The sequence below is a fragment of the Canis aureus genome, chromosome 8 (genome assembly GCF_053574225.1).
Source record: "Canis aureus isolate CA01 chromosome 8, VMU_Caureus_v.1.0, whole genome shotgun sequence".
In the NCBI taxonomy this organism is placed as follows: domain Eukaryota; kingdom Metazoa; phylum Chordata; class Mammalia; order Carnivora; family Canidae; genus Canis; species Canis aureus.
In genome coordinates this window covers 27,905,371-27,927,808 of record NC_135618.1, presented here as the reverse complement: position 1 = coordinate 27,927,808, position 22,438 = coordinate 27,905,371, and the positions used below count along the sequence as shown (strand labels likewise).

At 40.4% G+C, this 22,438-nt stretch overlaps 1 protein-coding gene across 7 annotated transcripts in view; it reads right to left on the bottom strand.

Annotated features, from left to right (window-relative positions):
• Positions 1-5,129: 5,129 nt before the first annotated feature.
• Positions 5,130-22,438, bottom strand: part of RTCA (RNA 3'-terminal phosphate cyclase) — a 55,146-nt gene continuing 37,837 nt past the window's right edge. For 3 of the 7 annotated variants that reach the window (XR_013384554.1, XR_013384552.1, XR_013384555.1), the window contains 3 exons: positions 12,466-12,574; positions 11,762-11,903; positions 5,130-5,439 (listed from right to left, as the gene is read on the bottom strand). Coding sequence is in view for 3 of the 7 variants with exons in the window: in XM_077905591.1 (XP_077761717.1) it covers positions 12,461-12,574 (114 nt within the window). In the remaining 4 variants the exon portion in view is untranslated. Of the gene's footprint in view, positions 5,440-11,761; positions 11,904-12,460; positions 12,575-18,332; positions 18,755-22,438 lie in introns of those variants that run through there. The other 4 variants (XM_077905593.1, XM_077905592.1, XR_013384553.1 and 1 more) reach the window with 3 other exon arrangements.

Below are 22,438 nucleotides of genomic sequence, written 5' to 3'. Positions count from 1 at the left end.
CCTTCTAGTAGTGGGGGTGGGGGTAGAGGATATTTCTTCTCAGTTCCAAGGCATTTCTACTGTAACTTTTCTACTTAACTTTAATTTTCTACTTAACTTTTGACAGAGCCTCCTGACAATCCTCCACCAGCTTTTTGGTATTTCGTGGAATTGTGAAATAACAAAGAAGAATCGAAATCACTAGAATGTTAGAAATATACTTGATGACATCTCTGTTGTAAAGGCAAAAATTACTGAAATACTCTTTCTCACTAGAAGATCAGTTCTGATATATGAAAGGAATCAAGTGCTGAGAAGTCCCATGACCACCTTCCTACTGCTCCAGCTTGGCTCTTTCTTGAACCCAGAGCATTTCGCCATGCTTACCACGTTTATCCCTACACTGGACCCAGGCTGCAGACATTCTGTCTACTGTTTCTTGGGATCATATCACATGGCATAAAATTTGGAGTTAATTGTGGTCTATCCACCTACCCCTATCTTCCTGCCCTCAAAGAAAAACATAAAAACTCTCTACTTATAAGGATTTTACTCTTAACAGTAAAGAAATGAAAGGAATGGGATGCCTAGGTGGCTCAGTGGTTGGGTGTTTGCCTTCGGCTCAGGGAGTGGTCCCAGGATCCGGGATCGAGTCCCACATCAGGCTCCCTGTGAAGAGCCTGCTTCTTCTCCCTCTGCCTGTGTCTCTGCTACTCTTTCTCTGTGTCTCTCGTAAATGAATAAATAAATACTTAAAAAAAAAAAAGAAAAATGCCAAAAAACAAAAACAAACCCCAAGAAATCCAAAAAGTCCTCAAACCCATGGTCCTCTCATATTACTTCTAGGATGGAAACTAGGACAGAACTTCGTGAGATAACCTGCTGTTTGTTCTTTTCTTTAGAGTTGAATCTATCAAACTTCTCGACTCCTTTGTGTTCCCACCTAAGGAGAAAGGTGTGCTGATCCTTACCACAAATTGCTCTTTTTCAAAATATTCTTGTCAAGGCAGAATAATAGGTGGCACTACCTTATACTGAGACTTCATACCATTCAAGAATAATTGTCAGGAGCACCTGGCTGGCTCAGTCGGTGGAGCATGGGACTCCTGATTTCAGGCTCATGAGTTCAAGCCCATGTTGGGTGTAAGAGCTTACATTTAAAATAAAAAGAATTGTCTGACACTAGTGTCCCATAGCCTGGCACTGATTTGGGAGCAAAGGTCATGGGTCTGCTAAACTTACCATTTTGACTGACATCTACCTTCAAGTAAAATCTCTGGGGAAAAGCATCAAAAGTCACTTCTGAAGAAAAAGTAAAGTGGGGTTAAGGAAAATTCAACATACAATAAGGGTGTTGAATGAGGAAATGAGAAGAGGAAGAAAATTAACTTCTATTTCACAATTTTGTCTAGGGACAGCCTCTAGCCTTCCTGTTTTCTTATGCTTTCTAAGGTGGTGGCTAATTATTCTGAAAACTGATCAATGCCAGAGCGCCTTGGTAGCTTGTCACTGACATTGTCGAAAGCTGTGTCCAAGACTAGTTGGCAGTGGTGCTAGGTTAGATTGAGGAGAAGAAGGAGGGGAGCATCTAAGCAAAATCTCTTTTTACAACGTTGCCTAAGTCAGCCCCATAAGTCACTTCTGTTCAGTTTTTCCATGGGCTCTTGGCCAACTTCTTTCAACTCTATCCAAGGTAGTAGTTAGTCATGCAAAACAATAAAAAAGCTCTAAATGTACACCTGAGCATGAAAAGCTTAGGGAGCTTGAACTTGCTCCTGAAATCCTAGGGCTTCATTGACCAAGAACACTATGATTAATATATAGGCCATGCCTTGAGAGGATCAAAGAAATATGGGGAGGTGAATTGAATCTTAGCAGTATAGTGAAGTCTTCAAGAGCCTTGCCTATGGAGCCATATGGATCATGGCCTGTGGTATGGATCATGGCTACTTACTAGCTGTATGGCCTTGGACAAGTTAATTTGTTTCTTCATTTCTTACAATGGCTTATTGTGTGAATTAAACAAGTTAATATATGTAAAACACTAAGAAAGTTTCCTGGCATACAGTAAGCACTATTTCAGTATTTATTTGTTCATTTGTTTGTTTATAAATAATCTCTACACCCAATGTGAGATTTGAATTCACAATTCCAAGATCGAGAGTCACATGCTCTACTGACCACGCCAGCCAGGCACTCCTAAGTGTTTTATAGTTTTTATTACTGACATTAGTATTAACTTTATCTTATAGCTACATTTTCTGAAAGCCATTTTTAATCACAAGAAGTTTGGCCCCAAATTGGGTATATTATATGTGATAAGAAGAAGAGAAACGTTTTCATTTAAAAGGTCCTCTGAGTTTTGTACTGAATATAGTGTTCATTATCAATTAGGGTAGATTTTCTTTACCTGCAAAAATACACTCATCACCATGTACAATGAGTAGAATCAAATATGCAACTTCTGGCATTGGTTACCTAAAGCGTCAATAAATCTACATTAGGAATGACCACAACACTTAACAACTTTCCTCCTTATTTCACAGTAAAAATTCCTAGTACAGTTTACTACATGTGCATCTCTTTCTTGAGCTATCACTGTTCTTAAACACTTGTTTAATGGCTTTTGGTCCAATCATTATAAAGATATTTTACTTTGGGAAGTTACCAATCATTTCCTAGCTGCAAAATCCAATGGCTTCATCTCAATTGTCATTCTTCTTGGTAAATCTTCAGTATCATTTTCTAAGGGCATAGACAATATCACACCAAAAAGACAGAAAGTCCTGGGCTGGCCTTGATGAAGCTAAGTCACAAGGCTCTCAAGCGGGGGGCACCTGGGTGGCAGACTGGTTAAGCATCTGTCTTCAGCTCAGGTGGTCCTGGTATCGAGTCATGCATCAGCCTCCCTTCATGAAGCCTGCTTTTCCCCTCTGCCTATGTCTCTGCCTCTCTCTCTTTATCTCTCATGAATAAATAAATAAAATCAGGAAGTCTGGGTGGCTCAGTGGTTGAGCCCCTGCCTTCGGCCTAGGGCGTAATCCTGGAGTTCTGGGATAGAGTCCCACATGAGGCTCCCTGCGTGGAGCCTGCTTCTCCCTCTGACTGTGTCTCTGCCTCTCTCTCTGTGTGTGTCTCTCATGAATAAATAAATAAAATCTTTAAAAAAATTAAACATTAAAAAATAATAATAAATAAAATTTTTAACAACAACAAGGCTTTCAAGCAAGAGCTTGTCACTGACATTGTCGAAAGCTGTGTCCGAGACTAGTTGGCAGTGGTGCTAGGTTAGATTGAGGAGAAAACTCAGAAAGAGAGACACCATCATAAAAGTCATGTTGTTATCCAGGCCTAAGTGTCCAGGGCTCAGATCAGGCCATGAGTGAGAAATGGAGAAGGAGTTAATTAGTTGATTATATTTGGAATTTAAGGATAATTTCTGGTCCCACAGCATAATTACACTTCAGTGGATGGACTTGTAAGGTGTCTCCCCAGTCACCCTCCATGCCCTCACCAACTGGCTATAAATCCTGAGCCCAGAGAGGCTTCTCCTTAGCCTGTACCTAACATAGCATCTTAGCCACAGCATAGATACATAATACATGTCTTATTAAGTGAAAAAAATATTAAATGTAAAAAATAGGGAAAATAAACTTGAGACAATGACAGAGGTAGGGCAATGAGTTTGATTTTATTCAAATTGAATTAGAGGTAAAATAGTAAAATGAAAATAGAGAGTTAATGACTGAAAAGATAGGGTTGTTGTTTTTTTTTTTTTTTTTTAAGATTTTATTTATTCATGAGAGACACAGAGAGAGGCAGAGACACAGGCAGAGGGAGAAGCAGGCTCCATGCAGGAGCCCCATGTGGGACCTGATCCCGGGACCCAGGATCACGCCCTGGGCCAAAGGCAGACACTCAACCACTGAGCCACCCAGGCATCCCAAGATAGGGTTGTTCCTGTAGAAAGGAGGCAGAGTTGGATATGAGAATCATTAGTTGACATTATCACTCAATGACCTTATGTGCCTCCCATTTACAAGAAGTAAAGCTGACTTTTATTGTTCAAGTTTCTAGGAGAGACTCTTAACAAAGTCAGAACTAGCAAAATCACCTAGTTTTCCAGTGGTCATGAAGATTCTCATTGTCACCTGTTTTTCTTACAACAAACAAGAAAATAAGCAAAAATTATGCAGGGGAGGCTTCACTGTCTCTTTGAAGTTTGTTCTTTCCTTACTTCTCTTTCTCTTACATTCTTTTCCTCATTTATCAGATTCCTTGTTTTTTCTTTCCTTACTTGAAAAGCTGTGTCTTTGTCTCAGGTCTAGGACTTTCTTTCAGGGAAGAGTAAATCCGGAGCACAGACAAGGGCACAAAGTCTTCTTTCAAGGAGTGGCTGCATTTTCTCACAGCATCTTGGGGTGGGGCCTGGGAAGACTCCATGTCCACTGGAGAACAATACAGCCTTCATCCCTGCTACTCTGGTATCTTTTCTCATCTTGCTTGCCCTGAGGGAATTAGACTCTTCCGTGGCCTAGATGTCACATTGGTCTTGCTTGGTGAACTCTGCTTTTGTTCTGGATTTTTGGATTTGAATATAACATTTTTTTAAAAGATTTTATTTATTTATTCATGAGAGATACAGAAAGAGGCAGAGACACAGGCAGAGGGAGAAGCAGCCTTGCTGCAGGGATCCTGATGTGGGACTTGATCTTGGGACTCCGAGATCACGCCCTGAGCCAAAGGCAGCCGCTCAACCACTGAGCCACCCAGGCGCCCCTAATACAACATTTTTATTTGTTTGTTTATTTAATACAACATTTTTAAATAATGTATACTTACGTGAGAAAATGTTTAAGTTTATATAAATGGGGGAAGCTAGACACAACTTTTTTTTTTTTTTTAAAGATTCTATTTATTCATGAGAGACACAGAAAGAGAGAGAGGCAGAGACACAGGCAGAGGGAGAGGCAGGCTTCCTGCAGGGAGCCTGATGAGGGACTCATCCTGGGACTCCAGGAACAAGCCCTTTGCCTCTCCCTCTGTCTCTCATGAATAAATAAATAAAATCTTAAAATAAATAGATTAATTAATTAAAAGTGTTTACTTTAATCCCTACTTTAATGCTCGTATAAAAATGTAAGTCACAGTGGTGGTTGGATGACTTTATTTTTGTATTTTTTTATACTTTGCTGTGTTCCCCAAATTTAATGTTTTACAAAAAAGTAAGCATCCTCACTGTTTTCTTTCTCCCCATCTTTACCACAACTCAGAGTTGCTTTCCAGCTATGCTTCCCCGCTTCTCTTTACCTGCCTCTTCCTGGCTGATACAGGCAGCCCCTCAATTGGTACAGTCACAGCACTGGAGTCCTGCTTAATGGGGAGAAGATACCTTTATAAGTCAAAATATTCACTTAGCCTATGAAAGGCTAGAGGCTCAGGCTCTGCTTCAGCAGCCACCTGGGAATAAAGAAAACAGAAACATCAATAAACCATATCTTTAAGACTTTGGTCCCTATTTATAAAGACTTCTGGGGCATTGGAGTAGTTCAGTTGGTTAAGCATCTGACTCCTGATTTCAGCTCAGGTCATAATTGCAGAGTTGTGAGATGGAGCCTTGGCTGGACTCTGAGCTCAGTGTAGAGTCTGTTTGAGATTCTCTCACTTTCTCTCTCCGCCCCTGCCCCCAACCCATGTGCATGTGTGCACGTTCTCTCTCTCTCTCAAAATAAATAAAAAATAATAATAATAAATAAATAAATAAATAAATAAATAAATATTAGGCTCTGCTTCTCTTTGATGGGGAATGTGTTTGTTATTCCTGCTGTTAGTTTGCCTTCACAACATCAAAGAGACTTTGCAGAGTCAGAACTTACAGTCTTGGAGAATCTTAATTATTAAAGAACCTCTTTGGCTACAAGTTCATGACCATTCATGATCTCCATCTTGGTAGATGTGAGCAATGAAAACAATTGTCTACATTGATGGAGTCTTATGACAGAAGTCTTGAATTCTTTATTATTCATATTATAGCCAGATTCCTTCATGCTAATCCTCTTTTTCAACAGATAATTGCTTAAAACATAATGGTAAGAAAGATTAGGAAGGAGAAACTTCCAAGACTTACAGACAATAGAAGACACTAAACAATCTACAGACACATTATCAGAACTAGTAATGGCATAGATCTGTATCACAAACAGGATGGAATAAATTCTCTCAGAGGAGGCAAGGTAAATTTTTCAGCTTTGCATTGGATCAACCTGTCTGGGAAAGTGTATGAACCGGGCCCCTCCTTCAATTAGAATTCTACAAGGTAACAAAAAGAAAACACTATATGGTGCTGTCTTCCTGCAGTGGACTTTGGCTCTGTTGCCAGGTCTTCTTGTCTGTGCCCTCTGTACTGAGTATCTTTGTATCTGCTGAGTGCTCTCCTGGTTTAACCCATAACTGCTCCATGACCCCTGACTCTCACAAACTTTTTCCCACCCTGTGACTTGAGCGTAGCTCTTCCATTTTCTACTGTGCTTCCTTCCTGGTCTTTTCTTGAACCTGGCTTTCTTAACTCCTCTCTGTTTCTCCTTAATTCAATGATTCGATCTCTGCTACCTCTCAGGGTGAGAAGTCCTCCCCTGACCGAAAGGCCCATAATATGGAAAAGGGGAAAGGGTCATCAGCATAACTATACTCTCAAGGGTGGGGTCCTTGTAGAGACCACTCCCGCTAAGTAGAATGCCAAAAGGACTATCTGTTTAATACTTTAAACCTGCAGGTCTGTTTGGGCAAGCATGCATAACTGGGAGATTTAGTAAGTATACAAAGCCAACTGAATGATATGAAGTGCACTTGAGAAAAAAATCTCAACTATGGAGTGTTTGTGCCTCAGAATCCCTACTATGCAATAAATATCAGCTGTCTACGTAAACCAAAACAATGTATGTTGGAGTGGACAGGGCAGGTGCCAGAAAAGTAAGGGAAAGTGGGAAAAGGCAGGATTCCAGGTCCCTGCTCTTGGATAGGAAAATCTTTCCCCTTTGTATTCTCTGGTGGTGACTGCAACAAGGGGAAATCTGAGACATATCAGGAGTGAGATGAGATGCCATGCCCTATTTTAGCTCAAAGGCTCCTTAGGAATTTAGCGTCACCTACTCTTCATACACCCCACTTCGGAGCCGTTCACTTCAGGGTCACTGTGACAGAACTCTAGTCTCTCATCACTGGACACTCTTTTTCCACGACAGAAAGTCCACTGAGGACGCTCACAGGATTATCTGATAGGCAGCCCTCAAGGGGCAGGCCCGAAATATTGCCTTCAGTGCAGGGAAACCCTGCGTCTTTACCATGAAGTCTCATTTCACCTGAAGTAATCATCGCCTTATCCATCATTATTCAATTAAGGAATACACCGGTTATTTTAAATTTTTCTGCCCAAGGAAACAATTATTTTCATGACTTTTATCTCAACATTGTGATTTTATGTTTTCTGCAAGTATTATCTAAATGTTTTCACTTAGTTTATAATAGAAACAGGATCCTAGTAAAATATACAAAGAATTTTATTTTATTTTATTTTTTATATATATATACAAAGAATTTTAAAGCTGAAGAGAATATTGGAGATTCTAGTCTTCTTTATTCTATTAAAATAACCTAGGTCTAGAATGATTACATATTTCAACTTAAGTCCTACTTCTGTAAAGGCTCAAAAATATTTCTCCCATGAAAAAGCCAAGGCTCTGAGGGCTTAGTCATTTCACCTAAAACGGACAACTAATAATGATGAAGCTAGTGCTCTAGCTCAGATCCATTTGTCTCCACAGGTTTTGGAGGGAGCTGTGATATGGTCGTGAAAGAGCAATTGATACCAGCACCCATTCTGTTGTGTAGCTTTTCTCATGCAGATAGAGACCTGTTCTGTATACCTAGATTGGTAATGTGAGTGCAGTGACGTGCTACATTTTGAATCAATCCTAAAGAAAGGCAAAAAGGATTTTGGGTTGTCTTTCTATTTGTGTTTCTGGAATCTGATCCTATTGACAACAGAATAACAACTTGCACCTGTGTTTCCCCTCAGTCTTACTTGAATTCTTCCTAGATTTTCCTCTGCCTTGGAGCCTCCCATAGAGGGGAAGGGAGAAGAAATGGGTAGGAAATATCAGAAAGGGAGATGACTGGGTGGCGGGCACTGAGGGGGGCACTTGACGGGATGAGCCCTGGGTGTTATTCTGTATGTTGGCAAATTGAACACCAATAAAAAATAAATTTATTATTAAAAAAATTCAAAGCAGTGTTCTTTAAACCATGTCATGTGGACCACCTAAACAAGGATCACTCACTTGGGGGCGCTTTTAAAACTACAGTTAACGGGCTGCCCGCGGGGCTCAGAAGTCTAGCACCACCTTTGGCCCAGGGTGTGATCCTGGAGACCCAGGATCGAGTTCCGCATCGGGCTCCCTGCATAGAGCCTGCTTGTGTCTCTGCCTCTCTCTCTCTCTCTCTCTGTGTCTCTCGTGGATAAATAAATAAAATCTTTATAAAGAAAAAAAAACTACAGTCAACTTTTGGGGCACCTGGATGGCACAGTTGGTTGAGTATCTGACTCTTGGATTAGGCTCAGGTCATGATCTTGCAGTCATGGGATCGAGCCCCAAGTCAGGGTAGAGTCTGCTTCAGACTCTTTCTTTCCCTCTCCTTCCTGCTCATTCTTTCTCTCAAATAAATAAAATCTTTTTTTTTTTTTTTTTTAAAGTTAGCTTTTGAACTGTTAACATGGCGGGGGTGAGGTTACGGACACCGGCTCCCTGCTATGCAAAGATCCATATAGAACTTTGACTCCCCTCAAATTTTTTTTCAAGATTTTATTTATTTATTCATGAGAGACATAGAGAGAGGCAGAGACATAGGCAGAGGGAGAAGCAGGCTCCACACAGGGAGCCCAATGTGGGACTCGATCCCGGATCTCCAGGCTCACACCCTGGGCCAAAGGCAGATGCTCAACCGCTGAGCTCCCAGGCGTCCAAGACTCTCCCAAAATTTAACTAATAGCCTACCGTTGACTAGAAGCCTTACTGATAACAGAAACAGTCAATCAACAAATATTCTGTACGTTTTATGTATTATATGTTTTATTCTTACAATAAAGCGAGAGAAAAGAAAATGGTATTAAGAAAGTAACAAGGAGGGACACCTGGGGGCTCAGTGGTTGAGTGTCTGCCTTCGGCTCAGGGTCATGATCCCAGGGTTCTAGGATCAAGTCCCGCATCAGGCTCCCCTCGAGGAACCTGCTTCTCCCTCTGCCTATGTCTCTGCCTTTCTCTGTGTGTCTCTCATGAATAAATAAAATCTTTAAAAAAAAACTAATAAGGAAAACAAAATACATTTACAGTACTGTATTTATTGAAAAATATCTGAGTATAAGTGGACCTGTGCAGTTCAAACCCAAATTGTTCAAGGGTCAACGTATACAGATTCCTAGGTCCCTCCCAGAATTACCCAGTCAGAATTTCCAGGGTGGAGGCATGGACTGGGAGTTTGCATTTTATGTCTCCCTGAAGATGCTTATGTTCACAAAAGTTTGAGAATCACTCAGATTATAGAGAAATATCATTGGCTGAGACTGCAGCAGTCTGTGCCTAAGTGGTTTGAAAATAGAAGAACTGAAATCATGATTAAAATAGAGTAGCCTCAGGGGGATCCCTGGCTGGCTCAGCGGTTTAGTGCCTGCCTTTGGCCCAGGGCATGATGCTGGAGACCCGGGATCGAGTCCCACATCAGGCTCCTGCATGGAGCCTGCTTCTCCCTCTGCCTGTGTCTCTGCCCCTCTCTCTCTCCATGTGTGTCTGTCATGATAAATAAATAAAATCTTTAAATAAATAAATAAAATAGAGTAGCCTCCAATCAATCCTCTTAGCAAACTACAATCTTTCAGGAATACAGTTTAAGAACTATCTTCAATGGCCTTTTTTATTTTTTTAAGATTTTATTTATTTATTCATGAGAGACACAGAGAGAGAGAGAGAGAGGCAGAGACACAGGCAGAGGGAGAAGCAGTCTCCATGCAGGGAGCCCGACTTGGGATTCCATCCTGGGTCTCCATGATAACACCCTGGTCTGAAGGTGGCACTAAACCGCTGAGCCACCTGGGCTGCCCTTCAATGGCCTTTATGTTATATTTCAATATATTAGTCCAGATACATAACTTGGAAAATAAAAAGCTGAAACAAACTGCAATATATATACATATTCCCATTAGTGACTTATTACATTCTGACATATTACTTTCCTAGGTGTTTTTTTTTCTTCCTTCCTTCCTTCCTTCCTTCCTTCCTTCCTTCCTTCCTTCCTTCCATCCTTCCTTCTTTAAAGAAACTGCCAGGATGCCTGGGTGGCTCAGTGGTTGAGTATCTGCCTTCAGCTCAGGGTATGAGCCCGGGAACCCTGGGACACAGGAGCCTGCTTTTCTCTCTGCCTATGTCTCTGCCTCACTCTCTCTGTGTCTGTCATGGATAAATAAAATCTTTAAAAGAAAAAAAAAGGAAAGAGAAAAGAAAAAGAAAGAAAGCTGCCTTTTCCTAACATAAGGATGACTTAGAAATGAGCTTCTTGATCAGAAGCAATATTGTATCAGACTTCCATTAGTATAAGGATAGTTATATTGGCAGAGCATTGTGGTCAGGGAAGGCAAATCCATACCCTTAAGTTCTTTCCGGTGAGAACAAATTGCTGCCTTCATTGTGATCAACCTGCCATGAGGTGGTTTTCTGGTCTTTCTTGGGGAAAGGTGCTGTATAGAGGGCTCAGTGTCAGTTGCTGCTACTGGCAAGTTAAGCTCTTAGCAGTGAGGACAGCCAGCCCACCCCTGACGAGGGAAGCTCATGATGTCGGGCCCACGTGTAACCTCAGCCCCACCATTGTGGCTGCTGGGCAAGCACTAAGTAACTGCAGAAAAAGGCTGTCATACACAGACCAGTTTATTCTGTCCACCTGGTTATTGAGTCTCCTCTCTGGATGCTCTCTTGCTTAGTATTCAGTTGGGGCACATATTTTCACACCTTAAGCTCATTGTGGAAGTTTCATCCACATGCCTCTTCTCCTCTGTTCTTTGTTACCATTTGTCAAATCTTTGTTTTCTGAGTTCCCAACATTTCAGCCAAACTGTCAATCACTGTCCACAAACGGCCAGAAGTTTATTTATACTTCTGGCCATCTCTCAATTCAGACAGAGTAGCCAATTGAATGTATTGCTCAGGGGGAATCCCTGGGTGGCTCAGCAGTTTAGCGCCTGCCTTTGGCCCAGGGTGTGATCCTGGAGTCCCGGGATCGAGTCCCACATCGGGATCCCGGCACGGAGCCTGCTTCTCCCTCTGTCTCTGCCTCTTCTCTCTCTCTCTGTCTATCATGAATGAATAAATAAATAAAATCTTTTAAAAAAAATTTTTTAAAAAGAATGTATTGCTCAGTTCTGTGCACGGGGAAGGTCTCCCATCACTACTGCCTCACTGGACCACTCCAGAATGGGGCTGCAATGCTGCTTCAAGTTGATGTCAACACATTGTCCAAAACTACCTGTAAACTAGGCCTTAGCTTTTTCTTCCTCAGTAAACTGTCATCCCCCATAAGGTCATAGGTTGGTAAAGAGGCAGCAATGTAGCAGGAATAGCTGGCTACCATGAGCCATCTCTTATGCAACATGCTTAGATCTTCAGGAGCTTACTTCACTCTGCATCTAATCTCATTTATACCATCTCCACTTGATGTTGGATTGCGGATGCCTTTAACCAACCTTGTATCTTGGTGGGTCAGAAAACATCGAATTCAGCTCAGGTCATGATCTCAGGATCTTGGGATGGAGCCCCACATCAAGCTCTCTGCTCAGCAGGGAACTGGCTTCTCCCTCTTCCTGCTGCTCCCCCTGCTTGTGCTTTCTATCAAATAAATAAAATCTTTATTTAAAAAAAAAAGAAAGAAAGAAAACATCCAATTCATCTTGGGAAGCTCGGGTCATATGGTCTCCAAATGTCCCAGATCAGAAATTCGGTCTCTACCATGGCCTAGTAGCAAACCAAGAGCAGTTTCTGAAAAAATAGTTTTCTATTCCAAAACGCTAAAGGCCTGTGTTCTACTAGTATGACTTTTGTCATGGCCATACCAAAATAGCATCCAATGATCCCTGTCTCCTTGAGTAATCCCATCCACTTCAGTAGAAGCTGGACTAGTGGGTTGCTTCTAATAGAATATGGCAGAAATGAACTATCACTTCTAAGACTATGTTATAAAGACTTTGGTTTCCATTTTGGGGGCTTTCTCCTGCTTTCTCTCCCTCACTTCCCCTCTCTCTCCACTCACATTGAGAAAACAAGCTGCCTTGTGAGAAGTCCTGTGGGAAGTCCTGTGTGGCATGGCAAGGAACTGAAGCCCTGTTTATCTGCCTGGGAGGAACTGAAGCCTGCCCACAATCATGAGTGAGGTTGAAAGTGGATACTTAACTCCGTTCAAGTCTTGAGATGACTGTAGCTCCACCCAGTGGTTGGCGTGATTGCAAACTCAAGACACCAGGAGCCAGAACCACACACCTAAGCTGGTCCCATATTCCTGACTGACAAAAAATTATGAAATAATGTTTATTGTTTTAAGCTGCTAAGGTTTGAAGCAATCTGTTATGCAGCAACAGATAAATATAATGACTATCTGTGGACTTACGGATGTTTTACACAATATTCTCTTCTGATCAGGGAACTCATTTCTCAGCTAAAAAAGTATACCAATAAGGTCATTCCCATTGAGTGTGCTGGTCTTGCCATATGACATCCCTCAGAAGCAGCAGAGCTGAAAACAGCCTAGTGGAGATTCAGTTACAGTGCCAGTTGGGAAACAACACTCTGAAAGGTTAGAGCACTTAATCCTACAGGATGTGGGCTATTCTTGGGACCAGAGACTAATACAGGGCATCCTTTCTCCCATAGCAAGAATACATGGAGCAAAGGGTAGAAGTGAGAGTGGCTCTTCCACTACTACAGTTCGTTACAGTCTCCCAAATTTCGTTTCCCATCCCCAAAACTCTGTTGCTGGCTTAGAGGTTTTAATTCCCAAAGGAGAAATACTTTCTGTCAGAGGTCATGACAATGGCTCCAAAGAACTGGAAGATGAGACTTCCACTGGCCATGGAGAGCTTCAAGTGTTATGGAAATAACAAAGGAGGGAGCACTGTTTTTGCTGGGGCGATTGCTCCCAACTAAGGGTAAACTGAGTGACTGCTCTAACACTGGAGACAGAGAAGGACTATGTCTGGAGCCCAAGACCTTCTCTGAGGCACCTCTGAGTACTCTCAAATCCAGTAGTGAAACTTATGGCAAAGCTATAGCAACACTTTAGACCACAAAGGTTTAGAGCTTTTGGGAATGGGGGGTTGGATTACCTCCAACAGGAAAAGAACCCCGACTGGCTGCAGTGCCTGATGAGGGTAAAGGGAACATAATGTGTATAGCAGATATGACCGTAGTAGTTATGAAAATGTTCTTCCGGGTACCCCTGGGTGGCTCAGCGGTTTGGCGCCTGCCTTCAGCCCGAGGCACGGTCCTGGAGACCCAGGATCGGGTCCCGCCTCAGGCTCCTGCATGGAGCCTGCTTCTCCCTCTGCCTGTGTCTCTGCCTTTCTCTCTACGTCTATCATGAATAAATAAATACAATCTTTTAAAAAAAATGTTCTTCCTTGCTTGTTGTGTATATATTGACATATATTTACTTCCTTTTCTCTACCCCCTCATCATCCTGCTTCATTTTGAATGAGGACCATTATTGGTGATTAACTTTACGATTTACTCTGTATGTTATAGAATATCCAGATGGGATTCAATAAAAGAGACCCAGAGATGGCAATGGGGACTGGTGGGACTTTGGGCCTTTTTTTTGAGGAAGATGATAGAAATATCATTGTAAAAGGGATGGTTATATCCTGCTAGGCAAAAGCAAAGAGACATTAGTGTTGTTGTAAGACATGTAAATGGATAATGAATGACCAAAATGATAGGTCCTGCTATTTAGGGTCTCTCAGCTCCAACTGCACCTTTCAAAACTCTGTCCAACTGTTTCCATATGTAAATTATGATTTCCAGACTGCCATGCCCAGTGGCTTCTGGTTAGGTTCTGCAAAAGGAAAACCAGGTGGACTGTGGAAGACAGGACAAAGAAAAAAGACTCTCCTAATTCCCATCAGGATTGCTCCAGCAACAGCGGCAGCAAACCATGGCCTCAGGCCTCATTCCACTTGCCCTGCCACATGCTCTGTGGTGCTTTCTTGGCAATAGCAACATTAGCCCCACTGTACTCCCTCACCTGCGGCGCCAAGCCGTGTGCACCTGTCTGGATGCACCCCTCTCCCGAGAGTCTAAGTACCAGCTGCAATGCTCCTGCAGTCTCATCACCAGCTAAAATGTACCCCTTCTTGAGAGATCTGATCATCAGTCCCAAGAGAACACCTCCTTCAAATTCACAGGCTTTGGTGACTCCAGTTATAATTGTCAGGGTTCTCCAGAGAAACACATACATGAACAAAGGAGAGAACAAGAGACAGAGATTTACAGGGGCGCAGAAGTCCCACAATCTGCCATCTGCACGCTGGGGACCCAGGAAAGCCAGTGGCGTAGTGTTTTGTTTTGTTTTGTTTTGTTTTTTTAATATTTACTCATGAGAGACACAGAGAGAGAGGCAGAGACACAGGCAGAGGGAGAAGCAGGCTCCATGCAGGGAGCCCAATGCAGGACTCGATCCCAGGTCTCCAGGATCACGCCCTGGGCTGAAGGCCGGTGCTAAACCGCTGAGCCACCCGGGCTGCCCCAGTGGCGTTGTTTAAAGGCCTGAGAGCTGAAGAGCCAGAGGTGTAGATTCCAGTGAGAAGAGCTAAGAACTGAGAACACTCAGACTGATGCCTTGGGACCAACATTTAGGCACGGAGGGAATTCAACCTTCCTTTGCCTTGTTGTTCTACTCAGGTGTTCAGCAGATTGGACAAGGCCTACCACATTGGAAGGACCAGACTCAGTTCACAAATTCAGATGCTAATTTCTTCTGGAAATCCCCTCACAGATATACAGAGAAATGCTCTCTTACCAGTTATCTGGCATCAAAATTTTTCATCACAAGTTTCTTTTTAAAAAAACAAAAGATTTTGCTTATTCACAAGAGACAGAGAAGAGAGAGAGGCAGACACAGAGGGAGAAGTAGGCTCCCTGCAACCCAATATGGGATGGACTCTATCCCGGACCCTGGGATCACGACCTGAGCTAAAGGCAGATGCTCAACCGCTGAGCCACCCAGGTTCCTAAGTTTCAATTGTTAGAGCAAAGAATCTCATTTCATTTTATAAATATGGCCATTTTCAAATAAAAATATTCCACCACTCTCAAATTTGTCCACTGGACTCTAAATGCTATAACTATTTGATATCCACTATCTCCATGAAAAGAAATACATTCCACTTCCCTCATAATTTTATGTTTTTATGCTTAAAAGTCTACTTTGTTCTATTTTTCTGTAATGAAAATATACATATTAATTTGCATTGTTTTAAAACATTCAGGAAACACAAGACTCTTAAAAATGTTAAAAATTTCAGGACACCTGGATGGCTCAGTAGTTGAACATCTGCCTTCATTTGGCTCAGGGCATGCTCCCGGAGTCTTGGGATCGAGTCCCACATCGGGTTCCTTGCAGGGAGCCTGCTTCTCCCTCTGCCTATGTCTCTGCCTCTCTGTCTCTCATGAATAAATAAAATCTTAAGAAAAAAATGTTTTAAATTTCTCTTGGCCTAATTACAATTAGTATTACTATAGAGTTGAGCATAACAAATACATGTTTTCATGAGAGACTCCTAACTCTGAGAAACGAACAAGGGGAGGTGGGGGGGGTATGGGGGGACTGGGAGACGGGCACTGAGGGGGGCACTTGACAGGATGAGCACTGGGTGTTATACTGTATGTTGGAGAATTGAACTCCAATTAAAAATATTAAAAAAACAAAAAAAAATACATGTTTTGAAATATTAAATATAAAAGTAAAATCTTATGGATATAGATCTCTTAATGATAATGCTTTTTTTTTTTTTTTTTTTTTTTTTTTTTTGAGACAAGAAAGAAAGAGAAAGAGAGGAGAGGGGGCAGAGGGAGAGAGAATCCCAAGCAGGTTTGACACTCAGCGCAGAGTCCAACTCAGGGATCGATCTCACAATGCTGAGATTATGACCTGAGCTGAAATCCAGAGTCAGATGCTCAATCAACTGAGTCACCCAAGTGCCTCACATTGATGATCTGCTTTTAAAAATTAGATCATGGGGATGTGAGGGCGATCTGGCTGCGACATCTGTCACCCCATTGATCGCCAGGGTTGATTCGGCTGATCTGGCTGGCTAGGCGGGTGTCCCCTTCCTCCCTCACCGCTCCATGTGCGTCCCTCCCGAAGCTGCGCGCTCGGTCGAAGAGGACGACCATCCCCGATAGAGGAGGACCGTTCTTCGGTCAAGGGTATACGAGTAGCTGCGCTCCCCTGCTAGAACCTCCAAACAAGCTCTCTAAAAATTAGATCATGGGAGCACCTGAGTGGCTCAGCAGTTAAGCGTCTGCCTTTGGCTCAGGTCTGATCCCAGGGTCCTGGGATCTATTCCCACATCAAGCTTTCCATGAGGAGACTCTTCTCCCTCTGCTTAGGTCTCTACCTCTCTGTAAATATATAAATAAAATCTTTAAAAATAAAAAGATAAAAAATTAGATCATGTATATCTATGGTACTGGGACGACGTAGAGCTCACTGGAAATCAATTGCAAAAAAAGGTTATCAAGCAAATATGAGGCTTAAAATATACATATTAATAATTATGTGCATATTTATAGAATATTAAAAATACATAGATGCTAAAACACACACCATCTGGTAGGAATGAATAGAAAGTGAAGAATTCACAAATCCTAAGCAACAAACTCTCAAAGTTTAGAAAACAGATTTAAACTTTCTGTAGCCTTTGGCAAAGCTAATGAAAATATTTCTCCTAATAATCAGAAAAATGTTTAATTTAAAGATATAAGATTGACCTGTGGAAAGTAAACACTGATGTTTTCATTTCCTTACTTATAATCATGCAAATATATAAAATAAGATGCAAGTTTGTATCTTTTTAGAGACTAATATTTCAAGTTGTCCCTTTATATACTCTGGGGAAGGCACTGCTGTAAAAAATAGGATGGATAAAAAATACACTTTCCTTTTGTAAAGAGGAAGAACAGCAGTTGTGAGAAAGAAGCTAAAAAGGAGAACCTGCAAAGAACTACCTTGACAGCAGGCAACACAGTTTTAGGAGAAAGTACATATTTTAGCAGAGAAATTTAGAAACAAATTTCCAAAAAAAAATGTATTTTTTTTTACAGTAAAAAAATTACAGTAAAAAACTACTGTAATGTGCAAACTTGGAATTCATGGAAAGGCTTTGTGAAACTCAAGTGCTATGAATACCCATTTGAAGGCTACTGGTTTAAAGAATATTCTTAACAACTACTGTACATATAGCATCAAATCAACAGAATTATTTGTATTCAGAAGTCTTATACAGATGAACTTATAAAATGTATCTACTTAGTGAGAACATAAATAGCAAGCCAATACTATTATCACATCTTTAGAACAAATGGAACCCAACTGTCTGAGGCCACAAAAAAAATCACTGATAACATAATGATGATCATGTACATGGGACTTAATTTCATTCTATACAGACTAATTCAGCACTTTCTGAATGTATTATAATACCATCCCCTAGATCTAGATCTTAGATTATGTTTTAATCATCACTGGATAAAGTCCAAAACAAAACCAAGTTTCAAAAACTTCTTCACTGTATGTATATTACAGGACAGCATATTTAGCTGATACACCAAACCAGTTTCATTTGAGTCACAACCTCAGCTGCCTACAGGGACCAGGAAGTAATCTAAATGTGGAAGTAGACTAGGTATAAGATAATAGAGACTGATGAAAAGCACATTCTGTTCTAAAGGTGCTCAATTATTTTTTAATTAGATTTTTAATCTGTTCAATGTTTTGAAAGCCAAACAAAAACATACGGCTGAATTTAGACAAATATACTAGGGTGCAAATTTTGCAATCCTCATTGTTTGGATTTCAAAACATTCCACAGATTCAAAATCAATATTTACCAAGTCCCCACAAGAAAGAAGGTACATATAATTGGAATGAGAAAATGCTTATTAAGTGTTATTGTTCCAAGTACCTGTGCAAAAAGTTGTTTCATTATACTTTACATGAAGCTTCAGTAAAGTGATTAGAACCAGACACAAATTACAGACCAAATCTACATCCTTGACTTAATTTATTATATAAAAAAGAAAAACACACTTAGGGTGGAAAGAACACTCCATCTCAATACTTTAATATTGAAATCAGCCATCATACATACTCATCAACTCTTATATTTCATTGTCCTTATCTTAGGAGATAGTCAAAGTGAGATTAATTTGATGAAGCATTCTCCGCAAATCTACAACACTCTATACTTCATCTCCATATTTATGTCAGGTCCTTTAATAAGTTACTTCTTCTTCGTTGTTTTCTAGTATTTATGAAATGAATTAGTGCAATACATCATTGAAGTATTATTTAAAAGGCAAATATCCTATAGATAGGGATTTGTCATCCCAATTCCTTGGCACTCAATAATATAAGCATCTTTAGCTGCATCTTCTTCATCTTCTGATTTCTTCACAGAGAATTTAGCCTGAAACCAGAAAAGTACTTAGTACATAAACAATATGAGGAGAGATGGAGGGAGAGCCCATAAATCCAACTTAAAAAGGCAGATAATTAATATCAAACTCATTTTTTTCTTTCTTTTTTTTTTTTAAAGATTTCATTTATTTATTCATGAGAGACACAGAGAGAGAGAGAGATGCAGAGACATAGGCAGAGGGAGAAGCAAGCTCCATGCAGGGAGCCTGACATGGGACTCAATCCCAGGTCTCCAGGATCAGGCCCAGGGTTGAAGGCAGCGCTAAACCGCTGAGCCACCCTGGCTGCCCAAACTCATTTTTCTGAAGCAGCTAGAGGCACAAAGATCAAATGATTCATGAGAAATTCAGTAGCCTGGATATAAAATATTTTCCTCCAGAACCAGGATTCTCGTTCAGAAATAATATGTACTTGTGCAGTTCTGTCAGAATATACAGCCTCAGCCCCACTCCATATCCACTGAATCAAAATCCCCAGGACATTTACAAGCTAGGCAATTATCATCTTTAAAATCTTAACTGTTGGGGACACCTGGGTGGCTCAGCGGTTGAGGGCTTCCCTTCTGCCCAGGGCATGATCTTGGAGTACCGAGATCAACTCCCACGTTGGGCTCCCTGCATGGAGCCTGCCTCTCTCTCTCTGTGTCTCTCATGAATGAATGAATGAATGAATGAATGAATGAACAAATGAATAAATTAATTAATTAATTAATTAATTAAAATAAAATCTTAACTGTTAACTGTAACATACCTTCACTACCTTCTTCCTAAATTTTTTTCTAAAACATGGCACTAAAGCGTTTATACTTCTACTTTGTCAAGTATCAAGTTTTTAATTTCCCTCAAATTTTTCTTGCCAATTGAATTCCCTAAATATGCTATTAAAAAAAAAATCTAGTTCAAATAGAAAGGTGAGGGGAGGCCCTTCATCTTTATTGGGCTTAACACTGTATTTTTTACTGGTTAACTAATTCAAGTTTGGCTTTGAAATATATGATCTCTGGGGATCCCTGGGTGCCTCAGCGGTTTAGAGCCTGCCTTTGGCCCAGGGAATGATCCTGGAGTCCCAGGATAGAGACCTGCATAGGGCTCCCTGCATGGAGCCTGCTTCTCTCTCTGCCTGTGTCTCTTCCTCTCTCTCTCTCTGTGTCCCTATATGATCTCTATCATTATATTCTGGAAACATGATTTGTCTTAAAAAGCTACTATGTTCATTCTAACAAAACAATTAAAATAAAAACAACTGAGTATGTTGAATTTGTAGCAAAGGGAATTCAAATATGCCTAAAACCTTAGGATTCTATGAAACACAGTTTGAAAACCATTGTTCTGGGGCCCTGTTGAATAGTAATATTCACAAATTACTCCAGTTTCAGTATTATGTGGCAGTGTACTGATATACACTAGACACTGAAAATTATCGTTGAATGAATAAACATTGAATCCTAAGCTATATATTCAAATTATTTATGTAATTATATATGTGCATATATATATATATTTCACATTGTAAGCATTACATAAATAGCCAAGGAAATCATTTCTAACCTATATATAAACATACTGTAAACTACAAAAATTTAAAGTTGGAAGGAGGGGATTCCTGGGTGGCGCAGCGGTTTGGCACCTGCCTTCGGCCCAGGGTGCGATCCTGGAGACCCAGGATCGAATCCCACGTCGGGCTCCCTGCATGGAGCCTGCTTCTCCCTCTGCCTGTGTCTCTGCCCTTCTCTCTCTCTCTCTCTCTCTCTCTGTGACTATCATAAATAAATAAAAATTAAAAAAAAAAAGATTTTAAAGTTGGAAGGAGTTTTAAGGGACTATGTATCAGTCTCTGATTTTATAGATCAGTTATCTGCAGAGGCACAGAAAGATCAAGCAGCTTGCTCCGAGTCACTCAGTTAAAATACAACAAAGCTGAACAAGAAACCAGAACTATAAATGCCAATTCACAGCACTTTTCACTGTGTATTCATTTCAAATAACATGTGTCTACTATATGCGAAGTACTGTAAAAAGACTATATGAATACAACTTGGTCCCTACTATCGAGGAGATCATAGTCTACAAAGACAGACAACAGTTACAAATACAGCACTAATGGAAAAATAAAAAATACAGTCAACTATCTCTCGACATCAAATATAATTTGCCTTTAATTCCTATTAGCCTTTTCCTACAATTGAGCCAAAATTTACCTATGCTTTTTTTGTTTTAGACTTATTTATTTTATTTTAATTTTTTTAAAAGATTTTATTTACCCATTCATAGAGACAGAGAGAGGCAGAGACACAGGCAGGGGGAGAAACAGGCTCCATGCAGGGAGCCCGATATGGGACTCAATCCCAGGTCTCCAGGATCATGCCAAGGGCTGCAAGCGGCACTAAACTGCTGCGCCACCAGGGCTGCCCTTACTTATTTATTTTAGAAAGAGAGAGAGGAGAAGCAGGAGGGGGAGAAAAAGAGGGAAAGAGAATTTCAAGTAGACTCTGCAATAAGCTCAGAGCCTCATGTAGGACTTGATCTCATGACCATGAAATCATGACCTGAGCCAAAACCAAGAGTTGGACACCACAGTGCTTTCTAATAATATGAAAAAAGATACATATTCTTAAAAATCATACAAATAAACTGCTGGGAGTAAGGCAAAGTGACTTTGTGCTTAGTACACTTCTATAATTTTTTTTTTAATTTTAGAATTTTAGATTTTCTTTAATAGTATTACTTTTAGAATTTAAAAAATACTTAAGGTCAGCACCTTCATAAAATTCTGAGTTGTAAATTTTATATCACTTTATGAAATTACAAAGATTACAGCAAATTGGAAATATGCAGCGTTACTGAAAAAGGCAAGAAGTGAAGCTGTATGCATTCAGTAAAAAAAAAATTATAAAGAGAAACACTTTTAAGAGGATAATACCTAAATGTCAACAGTGCTTTTATTGGCAAAAGGGAATTATGACAAGTTTTTTCCCCTTGTTTTCCAAATTTTCTCTAAGGAAACTGTATTAGTTACAGATGAAATATACATATTAGTCATTTTTAAAAATTGAAATGCTATAGAAAGGGTACAAATATGAGCTTATACAATACTAAACCCTATTTCACTAAAAATTGTCAATCTACTCATAAAAGTTAAGAGGGCTGGTGTTAAAATTTCAGCAAATATTCCATTCTACCATAGAATCACAAGAAAATAAAACATTTAAATGTTATATTAATATTTAAGTTTATGGGCAACTACAAATTCCTTATGATTTAATTTCATAGTTCTCATCAAAACTTATCTTTATCTTTTTGTTTTTTTATATTTTTAAAGATTTTATTTATTTATTCATGAGAGACACAGAGAGAGAGAGAGCCAGAGACATAGGCAGAGGGAGAAGCAGGCTCCCTGAAGGGAGCAGACATGGAACTCAATCCCAGGTCTTCAGGATCAGGCCCTGGGCTGAAGGCGGCGCTAAACCGCTGAGCCACCCGAGCTGCCCAAAGCATCTTTATCCTGCAGGCAGTACCACACGTGAGCTCTGATGTATGCTTTCCTGAATTTGCTCGAAGTCCAACTCTGCCCCTAAGAAACTATATGGTCTTGAGTAATTAATTTAATTCCTCTACCTCATTTTATTCACATGCAAAATGAGAATAATAAAGAACTATCTAGGCAGCCCAGGTGG